This window comes from Pogoniulus pusillus, chromosome 30 (assembly GCF_015220805.1).
Source record: "Pogoniulus pusillus isolate bPogPus1 chromosome 30, bPogPus1.pri, whole genome shotgun sequence".
Classification (NCBI taxonomy): Eukaryota; Metazoa; Chordata; class Aves; order Piciformes; family Lybiidae; genus Pogoniulus; species Pogoniulus pusillus.
The window spans coordinates 2,419,576-2,435,881 of NC_087293.1; the positions used below are offsets into that span (position 1 = coordinate 2,419,576).

Consider the following 16,306-nt stretch of genomic DNA (forward strand, 5'->3'; position numbering starts at 1 on the left):
CAACAACTTTGTCAAATGGAAATGATGAGTTTCAAGGGGAATATCTGCCTTGAGCAGTGATTTGCAAATGATGCTCTGTGCAGCCAAATGCCTTTTGGTCACTGGGTCCCTGTTTGACAGGACTTCTGTGCTGCTGAAGTTCAGATAGACTACTCATGCTCTTCTCTTCCTGTGTTCACACAGCTGATCAAATACAGTCTGTACTGTCTGTACCCCAGTTTGGCATTTCAGTGCTGCTTAGTTTTGTTGCCTAAAGGAGGGCAGCCTCGTGTTTTTAGGCAGAGCACAACTGCTGGGTGCCACATTTCACAATCCATCTGTACAAATACGTAATACTTTTCCCTTTCCTTCCATGTGCTCCCAGCTGGTCATGTCTGGTCATCTGAGCAAGTACAGTTTGTGTCATCTATGCTCCCCAGAACAGTTTCAGCACTAGTTGTGGTTGGATGGGAGGATACCATCACAGTTTGACATGGTGCAAAGGCATGTGGACACAGACTATGCAGAGAGCAGCTTGACACGTGATTTGCTGGCAACAGAAAGTTAAAACAAGTCCCTGCAAAAGGTAATGGACAACTCTGCTGTTTTAATTGGCACAGTGTCTGCATTTACTGAACAGGAGAACACAGACAAAACACCGTGCCCCCCAGCCTCTTCCTCTGATCAAATGTTTATACAGCTACAGCTCAAACATGAACTGCATTTCAGTAGCATTGCTTAGAAGACCCAGGCAGAGGTAGAAGTTTTTGTAGTTCTTCTTCGTTTGGGTTTTACCTAAATATTAAATGTTCTGTCTGGTAAAAACAACCTCTCTTTATATCTCACTTAGCCTGGAGTTAGTAGCCTCTTTTCATGTGTTTAAGTTCATCTTGCTGTAATGTCTTGGAGCCATAGATTTTAGCATAAGCTATAATAGCTTTCAGATGTCTCACACTGATTCAGTTCAACTTCTCTCTTTCCTCTGTAGCCTGGTTTGGCACATGAGGGTGCTGCTCTAAAAATACCTGTGTGCTCTAGTAGCTTCTGCTGCTGTGTGACACTAGCTGTGGGCTGGGATTTCTGTGCCGTTCTTGGTGGGTTTTGAGCTGTGTAAGAACACTTTTCTCCAAGCATGGCTTTTATTTTGGCCATTTGCAGACAAACTTCTGCTTGTAAAATCTCTGCTGCATTAGCACTGGTGGAAATGAAGCACTGGGAAATTTTTTCTCAAGTGCTTTATATGAGCCATTTATGTGTTCTGGCAGGTTTCAGTGCTCCCTTGTAACCAGCACAAATGTCAATGTTTTCTGATCCCTTAGTCACTGTGAACAGTCCTTCAGAACTGGGGCTGCCTGTGCCTGAGGAGTGGAGGTGTTTGGTTTGTGCTTTACCAGTGACCCTGGAAGCTGCTTGTCCCTCTGCAGCTCGGTAGCGCAGGGTAGGCAGGGCCTGGGAGAAACCTGGGTGCTGTAGGAGGGGCCACAGGGAGTTCTTGATGCTGTGACCTGGCACACAGGCTCCAGAGTACAGTGGAAGGAATGCAGAGATACGGAGTGTTTTGGTTCTACTTAAGAGCATATTCCTGGGATTGCTTTAAAAGGCAGAAACCAGAAATAAACCTCTTAAAATTACAAAGTCCCTGGAGCTGTGCCTCTAAGATGGGCACTACCACATCTCATGCCTACAGTTCTTAACTGGGAAAAAGGAAGGAACTGCAGCTTATGAAATGAATCTTTTCTTCTACCTTCATCTTATATTCCATAGGAAAGATTTTATTTAGGAAGTCACCTTTGAAGTAGCATCTTTCATCCAAAAGGAGATTGATTCACCTTCCATAGCCTGAAAATGAATTGGTCTGTGTGGTGTGGCTGCACACTTGTCCCTGCTGAGATGGCACTGAGTGTACTTGCTATTGTCAGCCTGGGAAGAGGGAGGCAGCAGTTGGTCTCCCCTGAAAGCTGGCATCAAAAGACAGATGTAGTGCCGTGCTCGGGAGTAAGAAGAGTATCGAAGTACAGATGGCTTTTTTTTACCTGATAATTACTTTCGTGTGCCTGCGCACCCTTCCGAGCTGCACATACCTTTGGCTGTGACCTGTCACGACATGGAATTCTTTATAAGCTGATGCAGGAGACCATCTGCTGGGTGAGTGCTGAGCGCCGGCAGAGCTCACTGATGTCCTTCGGAAATGCTCTCGTTTCAACCTGGCTGTTTCTGAGCGGGGGCGGGCGGAGGCTCGGCAGGAGATGCCCTCGGCACAAGCCTGTGCGCCGCTGCCCGGGGTGGGCGCTGGGTGGGCGCTGCCTGCCCCTGCCGCCTGCCGCCCCCAGCCCCTCCCCGCCCCGTCCGGCCACGTGTCCGCCCCGCCCCCACCATTGCCGCTGGCTCCGCCCCCGCCGCGAGGCCTCGCCCCTCCGCCCGGCGCCGCCCCTGCCCCTCGCTTAAAGGAGCCGCCGCCGCCGCGCCCTCTTCCCCTCGCTGTGCCCTCCCCGGCCTGCCCGTCCCCGCCCGTCCCCGCCGGCGCCTGGCCCGCTCCCGGCGAGGCGCCGTGGCGGCAGCGGTCGGGCAGCGCGCCTTAGCGCGGCGCCGCCATGGCGGTGGAGGTGGAGGCGTCCGGGGCTCCCTTGAGCTCTTTCCTGAGGGACTTTCCGTCTCCGCTGGGCCCGGGGGAGCCGCTGCCGTGGGGCTCCGCGGGGACTGGCGCCCTGAGCAAGGCCGAGGTGCCGGGCGCGCTGGCCGAGCGGGCGAGGAGCCTCCTGAGCAGCAGGTGAGAGCCCGGCGGCTGGCGGGCGGGCGAGGGGCTGCCGCCGGCCTCTCCTGAGGGGCGGCTCCGCGCTGACAGCCGGCGGGAGCGGGGCCGCGGAGGGGAGTGGGGCTGCCCCCGCTTCCCGCGCTGTGCGGGGCCGGAGCAGGTGCAGGCGGCCCGGGGAAGCTGCCCGGGCAGGGCTGGCGGTGCGGGGGGCGATGGCTCAGCGTCTGCTGGGGATTTCTTCCTTTAATTCCCCTTTCTTAATCGTTCTTGTGAACGTTCTCCTGAAAGCTGCGCTCTTTCTAGCGAGCTCCTGTCACAGGGCCTCCTGCCGAGCTCTCTGCCTGCATAGTAATGTTTGTGTGCTCTCAAAAATGTTTATCTTCCACTTTTGATGAGTGAGAGATTAAATTACAATCCTGCAATTAGCGTGATAGGGCAATTCTTGTGGTGAAGTGCCAATAGTTAAAATTCAAGTCCCTAAGGGCACCTGTGTGGATCTGCTTGAAAGTCTGGGAGGGAGGGAGGGAGGGAGTCAGTGAGCTGCAACCTGCCTTGCAAGGCTGTCAGGTGTAAGAAGCAAGCCAGCTAGAAAAGCGTTCTGCTTCCCAGCCCTCTTCAGGTGTCCCGGTGAGTAGGTTGTGCCTGCCTGCGTTTCGCAGGTTGATGTTTCCCCCAAACTTCGGGAGCGTAGTCACAACACCGCTGGAGAACGTAGCTCTTCTTCCAGTGATGTTTCTGTCATCCCCTGACTTCAGCAGAGCCATCTTACAGCCCTCAGCGTTATCAGTTCACAGATTCACACAATGGATTGGGTTGGAAAGGACCTCAAAGATCATCTAATTCTAACCCCCTGCCATGGCCAGGGACACCTTCCACTAGCCCAGGTTGCTCAAGGCCTCATCTAGCCCAGCCCTGAATACCTCCAGGGAGGGGACCTCCACAACTTCCCTGAGCAGCCTGTTCCAGTGTCTAACCACCCCCACTGTAAAGAGCTTCTTCCTAATCTCCAGTCTAAATCTGCCCTCTTCAAGCCCCAGTCCTTTGCTCCTCATCTCATCACCACAAGCCCTTTTCATAACTCCTTCCCACAGCTGCCTTTAGGTACTGGAAGGCCTCTCTAAGCTTAAACTTTAACATGGCTAAGCTGTGTGTGATGAACTTCTCTTGGCAAGCTAATGCTTCAGCAAGAACAAGTTGTGTTACTCTGATCTCTTGTCCCCTCATACTTTTCTCTCTTCACGTCTGCATCCAGAAACACTTCAGTAGTTGGGCCTCCACATTCTAGGTTTTATAAACTTCCTACCACAGTCTACTTCATTCATGTCTTAAGAGTCAGGAATGGGGATTGTGGATGGCCTCAAAGACTCTCATTTGAGATCTGACTTTGTGCTGTGGTCCTGGAGATGACTAGTGAAGACAAGGGAGGTAAGGGAAAACAGTCCTGTTAGGTACGTGCTGAGTGTTACATGGTTACTAGAGGTAAAGCTAAAGAGATGGACACTAGGGTTTGAATTATTTGTCTCTACCTACCTCTGGTGACCAGGTTTCATTGTTGAAAGCATCTAGGTTATTTTTATGCACTAACTTCTGTGCTTTACATTAGGGAGCTACTCCTGGACATAAGATCATTCAGTTAGATGGTGTGCCTAAACCTAAGGATGAGGAAGGCATTTCATAACATTAAAAAAATAATAAAAGCTTAAGTTGTAGTTGAAAAGAACCCAGATGATCATGGCTTTGACTACATTGCTTTGGGAAAAAGCACAACTGTTGTATTCCTAAACAAGATGGTCAACATGAGCCATCCAGTGTGTGCTTGCAGCCCAGAGAGCCAACCATATCCAGGGCTGTATCGAAAGAAGTGTGACCAGCAGGGTAAGGAAGGTGATTTTCCTCCTCTATCCACTCTGGTGAGACCCCAACTGGAGCACTCTGTCCAGTTCTGGAACCTCTGTTACAAGATCTGGAGGTGCTGGAACATGTCCAGAGAAGGGCTATGAGGATGATCAGAGGGCTGGAGGTACTCTGCTATGAGGACAGGCTGAGAGAGTTGAAGCCCTTCAGTCTGGAGAAGAGGAGGCTCAGAGGAGAACTTATTGTGGCCTTTCAGTATCTGAAGGGGGCTACAGGAAAGCTGTGAGGGACTTTTTAGGATGTCAGGGACTGGAGGGAATGGAGCAAAACTAGAAGTGGGTAGATTCAGACTGGATGTTAGGAAGAAGTTCTTCACCGTGAGGGTGGTGAGACACTGGAAGAGGTTGCCCAGGGAGGTGGTGGTGGAGGCCTCATCCTTAGAGTTCTTTAAGGCCAGGCTGGATGTGGCTCTGAGCAACCCAATCTAGTTTTAAGATGCCCCTGCCCACGTCAGGGAGGTTGGAACACGATCACCCTTGAGGTGCCTTCCAGCCCTGACAGTTCTATGATTCTAAGACTGCAGATTCATGGCATGCACTGAGTCTTTGAACTCTGTGGAGCAGGAGTGGCTCTGAATGAGAGCTTAAAAGAACAGAGTCATGCCAGTCTTGAACGAATCCTTACCATATGGCAACCCATCTGCTGCAGGGGCCAGGAAAATGTGTTCCAAAATCGTTTCAGAGGGGAAGGGAAGGAGCTGTAGAGATATAGGATTGGGTCTGCCAGCTGTAGCAATTTTTAAAATGGTGTTTTCAAGTTCCACCTCTGCTGGTGTTCTGTTGCTCTCCAGTGAGCAGATTAACCAACTGAAGCAGAAAGAGAGCACTGATTTTGCACTGCTTTCATCTCACCTGTCATTCCTGGTGTTTACACGGAATGGAGCCTGCCCTGTCAGAAGCTGCATTTTTTGCATACCTGCCCTGCAGCCAGTTCTGATTAGGCAGCCTGCTCTGTGGAGCTTCTGAAGTCCTGAGCTTGGGAATAAATAAAAGAATAAGATTAAAGGGAAGGAAAGATAGCTGAAAAAGCAAAGCAGAATAAAAGTGCAGCAATCGGCTTCTTTACTTTTCTCTTCACAGAATGTTTGGAAAACAGAAACACATAAGGAAAGTGTTTTTACAAATGCTCATGGCTGCCTGCTGGGAGAACAGTGAAGCAACCCTGTGTGAAGCTGTGTGCTTGGGGGTAGTGTAGCATATCTGAAGTGTCAAATGTAGGGATCCTAGCAACTGTATAGCTCAGTTTTGGCCTCCTATGGCAAAGAAACCTCATTTTGCAATCACAAAAAGGCTGCAACTTCTAGTTGGGTAGGGTAAATTCTTGCATGTGGAGGAAGAGACTGATAGAGCCCAGGGCCAAGACAGGAATCCAGTCCTTCTCATAATCCATGTAATTAAGGATTGAGCAAGAAACTGCTAAACCTTACCCTATCTTTCCCATGTTTGAGACCATGGATCAAATCAAAATGCAGTTTCAAGGGTTAAAGAGAAACTTTTCAATTGCTCCAAATCCCCCCAAGTCCTCTACACTAGATGGGAGACTGTAAGGAGATAGGAGAAACATGAGACACTTAAATGTATGTATGGAGGTAGTTGTAGATGCAGAAGTGGTGCCAGATTAGGAAATGAGTTCATGAGAGGTCACTATAGTTTAGATCCAGTGATCTGCAGTTGCAGGCTACCATGGAGCTTCCTTAACACACAGGTGTTAGCTCAGTGGGAAATAGGCATGTTCACGTACTACAGTGCCAGTGTGACCTGGTTTAACGCTACAAAGATGTTGCTGGATGTACCTTGCTGGCTTCTGGCGTTGTTGCTTGTTGTGTATTTAACTCTCTAGCACCTAACAGTGTGTTTTACAGGGTGATCAATATTGAGGAAGGATTTTTTTTTTAATTTGGAATTGAATTTGGCACACAGTTCTGCTTCTGATTTCTGCATTGTCAGATACTTCATTCACACCCATGCAGATGTGTAGATCATGCCTGGCAGGCCCCAAGCCAGTAAAAGGTCCAGCAGTATCCTTGGCTCATGAAACAGCATGTGGTGATGCTTAGATTGTCCATTTGGTTGCTTGGAGGCATAAACCTTTGTCTTTGCAAGGAGGAATATTCTTCAGAATTGCTGCTGAGGAGACAGTGAGGTAAAGAAAAATGTTTGTTAGGTCAAATAAGGAGTTTCCAAATGCTATTGCTTCACCAAGGCTACACACAGCCCTTGCGTGGAAGCAGCTGGATACCTCAGGCCGACTCCCTTGAATGCCTTCACTAATCTGAAATTAATTATTTTAACAGTCTTCTGCAACTGCAGCTAGCTTAGCCAAACTCTAGCTCAGCCAGCCAACCCCTTTCTCATCCTGGCAGCCCTTGCTCTTAAATCACTAATCCAGGGAAGCGTTGCAGATGTTCCTACTTTGAATAATTCATTCAAGTCAATGGAACTGCCTGCCTAGTATGGAGCTGAATACATACATCATGTTCTGAAGAATTGGGGCAGGCTTAAGTAATCTTGTTCTGCAGAACCATAATTATCATCTGCCTTGGGGTAAGAGCTGTGCGTGCTGACAGGTTGTGGAAATGGGTTGGTGGGAATGAAGAGCCCATTAGTTAACTTCCAAAGCTTACAGGTTGTGGAAATGGGATGGTGGGAATGAAGAGCCCATTAGTTAACTTCCAAAGCTTACAGGTTGTGGAAATGGATCAGTGGGAATGAAGAGCCCATTAGTTAACTTCCAAAGCTTACAGGTTGTGGAAATGGGTCAGTGGGAATGAAGAGCCCATTAGTTAACTTCCAAAGCTTACAGGTTGTGGAAATGGGTTGGTGGGAATGAAGAGCCCATTAGTTAACTTCCAAAGCTTACAGGTTGTGGAAATAGGTTGGTGGGAATGAAGAGACCATTATTTAACTTCCAAAGCTTACAGGTTGTGGAAATGGATCAGTGGGAATGAAGAGCCCATTAGTTAACTTCCAAAGCTTACAGGTTGTGGAAATGGATCAGTGGGAATGAAGAGTCCATTAGTTAACGTCCAAAGCTTACAGGTTGTGGAAATGGGTTGGTGGGAATGAAGAGCCCATTAGTTAACTTCCAAAGCTTACAGGTTGTGGAAATGGGTCAGTGAGAATGAAGAGCCCATTAGTTAACTTCCAAAGCTTACAGATTGTGGAAATGGGTTGGTAGGAATGAAGAGCCCATTAGTTAACTTCCAAAGCTTACAGGTTGTGGAAATGGGTCAGTGGGAATGAAGAGCCCATTAGTTAACTTCCAAAGCTTACAGGTTGTGGAAATGGGTCAGTGGGAATGAAGAGCCCATTAGTTAACTTCCAAAGCTTACAGGTTGTGGAAATAGGTTGGTGGGAATGAAGAGTCTATTAGTTAACTTCCAAAGCTTACAGGTTGTGGAAATGGGTTGGTAGGAATGAAGAGCCCATTAGTTAACTTCCAAAGCTTCAGAAGTTAACCTGAAATGCTACTGACTTGTACTGAAATAGAGCATGAGATGAAATCAGACTCTCAAATGGAGAAATTCCTCCATTCCCTTGGCAGGAGCTGAAACTTGTGTGATCATCCTGTGACACAGCCAAAGAACAATGGTGAAATTTCTGCAGCCTTCCTGTTTGAGAGGTCTTTACTACAATAACAGTTGTGAGAGTTTGACTTCCTGTTCAGCCCCCTCCCAAGTGATTTCACTGTGTTTCATCTCTGGGTTGCCTCAGCATCCTGTTTTGTGTCTGTGTTTTACACCACAATGCTTGCAGTCAAGGTGTGACCCTGGCATCTTTATTTTCAGCATTTCCCTGCTTTTAGAGTAGTTAATTCAGCAGTTCTGGTATTTTCATTGAATGGTTTAGGTTGGAAAGGACCTCAAGGTTCATCCAGTTCCAACCCCCTGCCATGGGCAGAGACACCTCCCACTAGAACAGGCTGCTCAAGGCCTCATCCAACCTGTCCATGAACACCTCCAGGGAGGGAGCATCCACAGTCTCCCTGGGCAACTTGTGCCAGTGTCTCACCACCCTCACTACAAAGAACTTCCTAACATCAAGTTTGAATCTCCCCTCTGCCAGTTTAAACCCATTACCCCTTGTCCTGTCATTACAAGACCCTGTCAATAGTCCCTCCCCGGCCCTCCTGCAGGCCCCCTTCAGATACTGGATGTTTTTATGTGATGTAAACATGAAGTGTGTGTGTGAAATGTTATCTTGCCTCTGCTTTACCCTAATCTCTTCCAAAAACTCTCTCTAATCTCTTCCTCTGTGAAAACTACTTAGTGCTCTATCTACTGTGACCTCTGCTCCCCCCAAAGTTTATCCTTATTCCTAATTTGTACCCTCTAGTCTATGTTAGTGCACTCCTTATTGCTAGGAACATGTTTCCAGTATCAGTGATACATTAACTTCAGGCAAGAAAGTGAATTCCACGTGAGATTGCCTACAACAAACTTTCTTATTTTCGTGGGACCAGTTGTGCTTGTTGGAAAAGCAAGCATGGGATAGCAGAAACAGCACCAGAGTTCTCCCTGCTTTGTGATGAATAATGTTAGAATGGGAGCCTTGAGGAAGTTAATGCACAAGAGGAATGTGGCACTTCTGCTGCTCGGTAGTTAATGTAGCAAATGGTTAATGAGCTGTCTCTGCTGATTTGGGGTGGTGGTCAGAACTAGCTGTTTTCCTGTTGAGAGTGGTTTGTGCACTGTTGCTCCTGAAGCTGATGGCAGGGTGATACACAGCTTGAGGGAAATGCTGTGCAGCTCACACTCTATGTGTCTAGATAATAAAGTTTTTGGCAACTCCAACAGTGTGAAGAAGCTGGACCAACTGTTGGTTTTGTGGTCAGTGAATTGCCTTTTGGAATACATTTCTTCATTTAAATCTCCCTGGGAGTTTTCCTTTTTACAAGATACCTTCAGTAGTAATTCTGGGAAAGAATCAGTTTTGCTTTTAAAAAGAAAGTGTATGCATGGGGATGCCTGCAGTACATGAGAGAAAAAACTGGATGAAATGCTGAAAAGAGAACAACTCTTTGGGCTGGTTTGCTGCTGCTTACATCAGTTTCTTTGGAAAATGGAGGTTGTCTTTCCCCAGAACTTGCATATTTCTCTCTCATGATCTGTGTTTGAATTGGGCATCAAGATAAGAAATATTCAGCTTTGAAATAGCAGCTTAGGGGCTTAATTGAAAAGTGCCTTCTCTGGAATTAATCCTCTCCTCTTCTGCTGTGTGTTTTTTCTTCCTGCTGAGAATGAAATGGAACTAGCAGGTGACTCTCCATTGCATATTGTCTGTGGAAAAAAAAAACCTGTTCAGTGATGACTGAAAGATCTGAACAGATGGATTCTGGATTCTAAAGCTGCTGCTTTTATAGAAGCTGCCTCATGTAAAGATGGAAACATGAAAGATATGAAAATCTGTATGTGGCTTGGTTTATATATTTGTTTAGATTTCCTCTCGTTCATCTGCTGTAAAGTCCTAATGCCTTTAACAATAGAAACAACTTCCTGTGCATTGCAGGGTGTCAGATGTTCTTTCCTCAGTGGATGTGTATTTGTACTTTCCTGGTCATCATCTCCGTGGGAACTCTGGGTGCTGCTGCTGTAATAAATGCACATGCTTACAGCGACTCGAGTGGAAACATTCTGTAGCTGATTATACAAATGAAAAGAAGGGGGAGGGAAATAAAAGTAGCAGATTGGGGAGAAAATATGAATACAAGCAGCTTTTGTTCATGAGGAAACTTGTGACCCTCTATTATTTTGGCAGGGTGAGAGGATCTTTCACTTGGTAGAGAACTGCTAGCATTTGCAGATCCACGCTAAAAACACTTTGCTGATAGAGCTATCATGTGCTAGAAATGCACACTGGAGTCCACAGCCACGAACTTTGCTTTACTGGCAGAGCTTGCACTGTGTCATCTTCTGGTGTGGCAGAGCCTGTGGAGCACCAAGTGCACGAAAACATCTTCCCTCTGGTGTAAATCAGCAGCAGCTGAGTTATGCTCAAAGCATTTGATAGCAGATGCTTTCCATTCCCCAACATACCTAGGCACGCTCTGAAAGGAAAAGAGGATCATACAGTGGTGCTCTGGCCTACAATACCACTCCTGCCTTGTTGCTATGGCTTTGGTGATGATATCTAGAAAGGCTATCATGTAGCTTGCATATGAATTTGAAAAGTGACAAGTGATCAACAGCTTGGCCGCTAGAGTTGGCAATCTCTTCTGCTTCTCTTTCTGCAGAGACTTCCTGAGAGGCCTGCAGTAGAATGTGTCTGTTAGGGGCAGTGGGATGTCAGTTAACTTCCTTCTCCCAAAAAAGCAAAGTTAAACTCAGAAGGCTTTGTGAAAACACCCATGTTTGGTGTGTCCTGGTGAGGCTTTGTACCACTCTCCACCAGCTTACAGAGCTTGAGTTTCTCTGCTCCAAGTGCCGGAGAGCAGCTGTTGGGAGTCTGCCATCTGCTGCACTGCTCTGCTTTCCCAAAGCTGCTGCAAGCTGTGGGTGTAGAGCACACCAGAAAGTCTGTCAGCTGTTTTCAAAGCTTTCAAATAAGTGTACTCATAGTTGAGGCTCTGGACAAGACGTGGTACTCTGACCTTTGATGCTCTGGATGCTTCCTTCTTGCCCACAAAGCTGTTTACTAGGGACTTCTGGATACCCTCTGAAATTTGAGAGGAAGAAGAGATGGGGACATTTTTGTTCTGCTGACTTGTTTGAAACTCTTGCTGCAAGTGTCCTGAGCATTTAATGACCCAAACAAAACAACAAAAAGAAGTGATCTAGCTGGGCTTTCTGCTTCCTGGAGAAACGTGTGTGTACTGTGCCTTTTCCTCCTGAAGGCTGCTATTTAAGGCATTGGTAACAATCTTGCAGTTGCTCTGACACTCCTGGGCAGGCTGTGGCTGCGATGGCAGGAGGCCTGGTCTCTTACAGTGAAATAAACCAGAGAACTAAACTGTATTGCAGAAAAGAAACGAGATGATCAAGGAGAGAAGTGTACTTCTATTCAGTAACTTGTGCCAAAGAGAAAGTGTGCAAAATATCCCATTTGCTTTCTGCTTCTGCCTGTGACATTGGTTTGGCCCAGAGGTGTGTGTTTATCACCAGAAGCTCTGCATAGCTGCATTTGACCATAGTCTATGTCCAGTTGTCCAGAATCTTTCAAGGAGGAGGAGAGCCAATGTGATACCCATCCACAAGAAGGGTCATAAGGAGGAGCCAGAAAACTACAGCCCTGTCAGCCTGACCTCAGTGCCAGGCAAGGTGATGGAACAGGTCATCTTGAGTGCCATCACAAAGCACCTACAGGATGGCCAAGGGATCAGGCCCAGCCAGCATGAGTTTAGGAAGGGCAGGTCCTGTCTCACCAACCTGAGCTCCATTTATGATCAGGTTCCTGCCTGGTGAATGTGGGGCAGGCTGTGGATGTAGTCTACCTGGACTTCAGCAAAGCCTTTGACACTGTCTGCCATGAGAAGCTCCTGGCCAAGCTGGCAGCTCATGGTTTGGACAGATTCACTCTGTGCTGGATCAAGAACTGGCTGGATGGCAGAGCCCAGAGAGTGGTGGTGAATGGTGCCACATCCAGTTGGCAGCTGGCACTAGTGGTGTCCCCCAAGGATCAGTGCTGGGCCCACTCCTGTTCAATATCTTTATTGATGACCTGGACGAGGGCATTGAGTCCAGCATCAGTAAGTTTGCAGATGACACCAAGGTAGGAGAAGGTGTTGATCTGCTGGAAGGTAGGAGAGCCCTGCAGAGGGACCTGGACAGGCTGGATGGGTGGGCAGAGGCCAAGGGGATGAGATTGAACAAGGCCAAGTGCAGGGTTCTGCACCTTGGCCACAACAACCCCAAGCAGCACTACAGGCTGGGGACTGAGTGGCTGGAGAGCAGCCAGGAGGAAAGGGACCTGGGGGTACTGATAGATAGTAGCTGAAGATGAGGCAGCAGTGTGCCCAGGTGGCCAAGAGACCCAATGGCATCCTGGCTTGCATCAGGAAGTGTGGCCAGTAGGACCAGGGAGGTTATTCTTCCCCTGTACTCAGCACTGGTCAGGCCACACCTTGAGTGCTGTGTCCAGTTCTGGGCTCCTCAATTCAAGAGAGATGTTGAGGTGCTGGAAGGTGTCCAGAGAAGGGCAGCAAGGCTGGTGAAGGGCCTGGAACACGAACCCTATGAGGAGAGGTTGAGGGAGCTGGGCCTGTTTAGCCTGGAGAAGAGGAGGCTCAGGGCAGACCTCATTGCTGTCTACAACTACCTGAAGGGAGGCTGTAGCCAGGTGGGGGTTGGCCTCTTCTGCCAGGCAACCAGCAACAGAACAAGGGGACACAGTCTCAAGTTGTGCTGGGGAAAGTATAGGCTGGATGTTAGGAGGAAGTTGTTGGCAGAGAGAGTGATTGGCATTGGAATGGGCTGCCCAGGGAGGTGGTGGAGTCACCGTCCCTGGAGGTGTTGAAGCAAAGCCTGGCTGAGGCACTTAGTGCCATGGTCTGGTTGACTGGCTAGGGCTGGGTGCTAGGTTGGACTGGATGATCTTGGAGGTCTCTTCCAACCTGGTTGATTCTATAATTCTATGAATTCTTTCCTGGTTGATTCTATAATTCTATGAATTCTTTGCAGTTTGTTGCCAGAGCATACTAATCTAACTGCCTTCTTTATTGGCATAAATATTGTTTTTAACCTGCCACTTCTGTCTATGCTTTCAAGGTTTCAAAATGAGGCTTGTATTGTACCATGAAGTGGCTGGAGGATATGCACTCATGAGACCTTACCTGGAGCATAAGGGGTACATGGAGCTGCTGCAGAGTGTCCAGGGAAAGCCGCAAAGATGATCAGAGGGCTGGAGAACCTCCCCTCGGGGGACAGGTTGAGAAGGCTGGGACTGTTCAGCCTGGAGAAGAGAAGGCTCTGAGGAGACCTTAGAGCAGCCTTTCCAGTACCTGAAGTGGGCTACAGGAGAGCTGGGAAGCAACCTAATAAAAGGTCTTGTAGCGATAGGACAAGAGGGAACAGCTTTGAACTTAAGGAGTGGAGATTTAGACTGGAGATTAGGAAGAAATTCTTTACAGTGAGGGTGGTGAGACTCTGGAGCAGGCTGCCCAGGGAGGTTGTGGATGTCCCCTCCCTGGAAGTGTTCAAGGCCAGCCTGTATGAGGCCTTGATCAACCTAGGCTAGTGGAAGGTGTCCCTGGCCATGTCAGGGAGGTTGGAACTGGATAATCTGTAAGGCCCCTTCCAGCCCAACCCATTCTATGAATCTATCAAACTCCAAGCTCCTGGCAGTCTGACTTCAGCTGAGGCTACACCACCTCCACTGCACTGTTACAACATGCATTCATTCTTCTGAAATGTTTTTTTATTGTGGCCAAAACACACCCTTTCTGTTGGCAAAGAAATAGCCTCTGGCAAAAGAATTCTTCATGTGTTTACTGCAGCCTGTGCGCTCTGAGGCTGGGAAATTGGGGCTGAGACAGGAGTGGCTCTTCTAAGACTCTCCTAGGCAAAGGTAGCAAACATCCCTCCCCACCTCACGCACCCCACCAGCTTCCCTCTCCTTTTGCCATTTGGGAAACGGCTACAGTATTTCTTCTGATTCATGGAGATGAAATTGTACTTGGTTGAGCTGTCAGCAGAGTGTCGTGGGCTTCTCTGAAAGGAAAATGTTAACAATAAGTGACATTTGCTTCCAGAAAAGCTTTGAAGCCTGTTGCGGTAATTGCAGTGGGCTTCTACTTTTACACTGGTTGCCATAGGTACTGTGGCTGCTTCCAGATACTTTCTAGCCAAGTGAGACCTTGTAGCTCTCAAAAAAGAAAGAAAGAAAAAAAAAGAACAGTTCTTGCTTTATATGTTTTCCTCGCTCCTGAGGCTGTTTAGTCTTCAGAAGAGAAGGCTGAGGGTGGATCTTGTTAATGTCTGTAAATATCTGAGAGGTGGGTGTCAAGATGAGGGTGCCAGGCTCTGTTTGGTGGTGTACAGTGACAGGACAAGGGCTACAGGGTAATAACACAGGAGGTTCCACCTCAACACAAGGAGGCACTTCTTTATTGTGAGGGTGCTGGAACTCTGCTCAGGCTGCCTAGAGAGGTTGTGGAATCTTCTCTGGAGACTCTCAAAACCTGCCTAGATGTGTTCCTGTGTGGCGCTTCTCTGGCAGAAGGGTTAGAGTGGATGATCTCTGGAGGTCCCTTCCAACCCCTGACATTGTGTGGTGTAAAGGATGAACCAGGAGATAGTGAGAAGGAGTGAAGGATGCTGTTACCAAGGTAGTAGTACTAGTATTAAGAGTTTAGTTTCATAGAATCATAGAATCAACCAGGTTGGAAGAGACCTCCAAGATCATCCAGTCCAACCTAGCACCCAGCCCTATCCAATCAACCAGACCATGGCACTAAGTGCCTCATTCAGTCTTTTCTTGAAGACCCCCAGGGACGGTGCCTCCACCACCTCCCTGAGCAGCCCATTCCAATGGGAAATCACTCTTTCTGTGAAGAACTTCTTCCTAACATCCAGCCTATACCTACCCTGGCACAATTTGGGACTGTGTCCCCTTGTTCTATTGCTGGTTGCCTGGGAGCAGAGGCCACCCCCACCTGGCTACAGCCTCCCTTCAGGTAGTTGTAGACAGCAATGAGGTCACCCCTGAGCCTCCTCTTCTCCAGGCTGCACACCCCCAGCTCCCTCAGCCTCTCCTCATAGGGTTTGTGTTCCAGGCCCCTCACCAGCTTTGTTGCCCTTCTCTGGACACCTTCCAGCACCTCAACATCTCTCTTGAATTGAGGGGCCCAGAACTGGACACAGCACTCAAGGTGTGGCCTGACCAGTGCTGAGTACAGGGGCAGAATAACCTCCCTTGTCCTACTGGCCACACTGTTCCTGATGCAGGCCAGGATGCCATTGGCTCTCTTGGGCACCTGGGCACACTGCTGGCTCATCTTCAGCTACTATCTATCAGTACCCCCAGGTCCCTTTCCTCCTGGCTACTTGCCAGCCACTCAGTCCCCAGCCTGTAGCGCTGCTTGGGGTTGTTGTGGCCAAAGTGCAGAACCCTGCACTTGGCCTTGTTAAATCTCATCCCCTTGGCCTCTGCCCACCCATCCAGCCTGTCCAGGTCCCTCTGCAGGGCTCTCCTACCTTCCAGCAGATCAACACCTTCTCCTACCTTGGTGTCATCTGCAAACTTACTGATGCTGGACTCAATGCCCTCGTCCAGATCATCAATAAAGATATTGAACAGGAGTGGGCCCAGCACTGATCCTTGGGGAACACCACTAGTGCCAGCTGCCAACTGGATGTGGCACCATTCACCACCACTCTCTGGGCTCTGCCATCCAGCCAGCTCTTGATCCAGCACAGAGTGAATCTGATCCAGCACAGAGTGAAAGTAACTGACAGCTACACTCTGTTGGGAACAGAGGGTAGACTAAATAGGTGGGGTCTGCTTTTTGGGGCTTATTTTATCTTTTGTCAGGGTATCAGAGTCAGCTCCTCCATGCTGTGGCTGGTGCATAACAAAATCCCAGGAAACAACTCTTTTGGGGGTATAGAATTGCAAGCCTACAGAGAGGGAGGAAATGCATCTAGGAAGCGAAACTGAGCTCAGCGTATCAGTACTGAGCAGTCTCCAAATTTCCTTTTTAGGAACTGGGAGGCAACTGGAAAAAGTT

At 48.4% G+C, this 16,306-nt stretch overlaps 1 protein-coding gene across 2 annotated transcripts in view; it reads left to right on the top strand.

The window, feature by feature from the left end:
• The first annotated feature begins 2,521 nt into the window (after window positions 1-2,521).
• PPM1F (protein phosphatase, Mg2+/Mn2+ dependent 1F) overlaps window positions 2,522-16,306 on the top strand; it is a 30,930-nt gene continuing 17,145 nt past the window's right edge. For both annotated transcript variants that reach the window (XR_010307809.1, XM_064168363.1), the window contains exon 1: window positions 2,522-2,746. Coding sequence is in view for 1 of the 2 variants with exons in the window: in XM_064168363.1 (XP_064024433.1) it covers window positions 2,571-2,746 (176 nt within the window). In the remaining variant the exon portion in view is untranslated. The remainder of the gene's footprint in view (window positions 2,747-16,306) is intronic.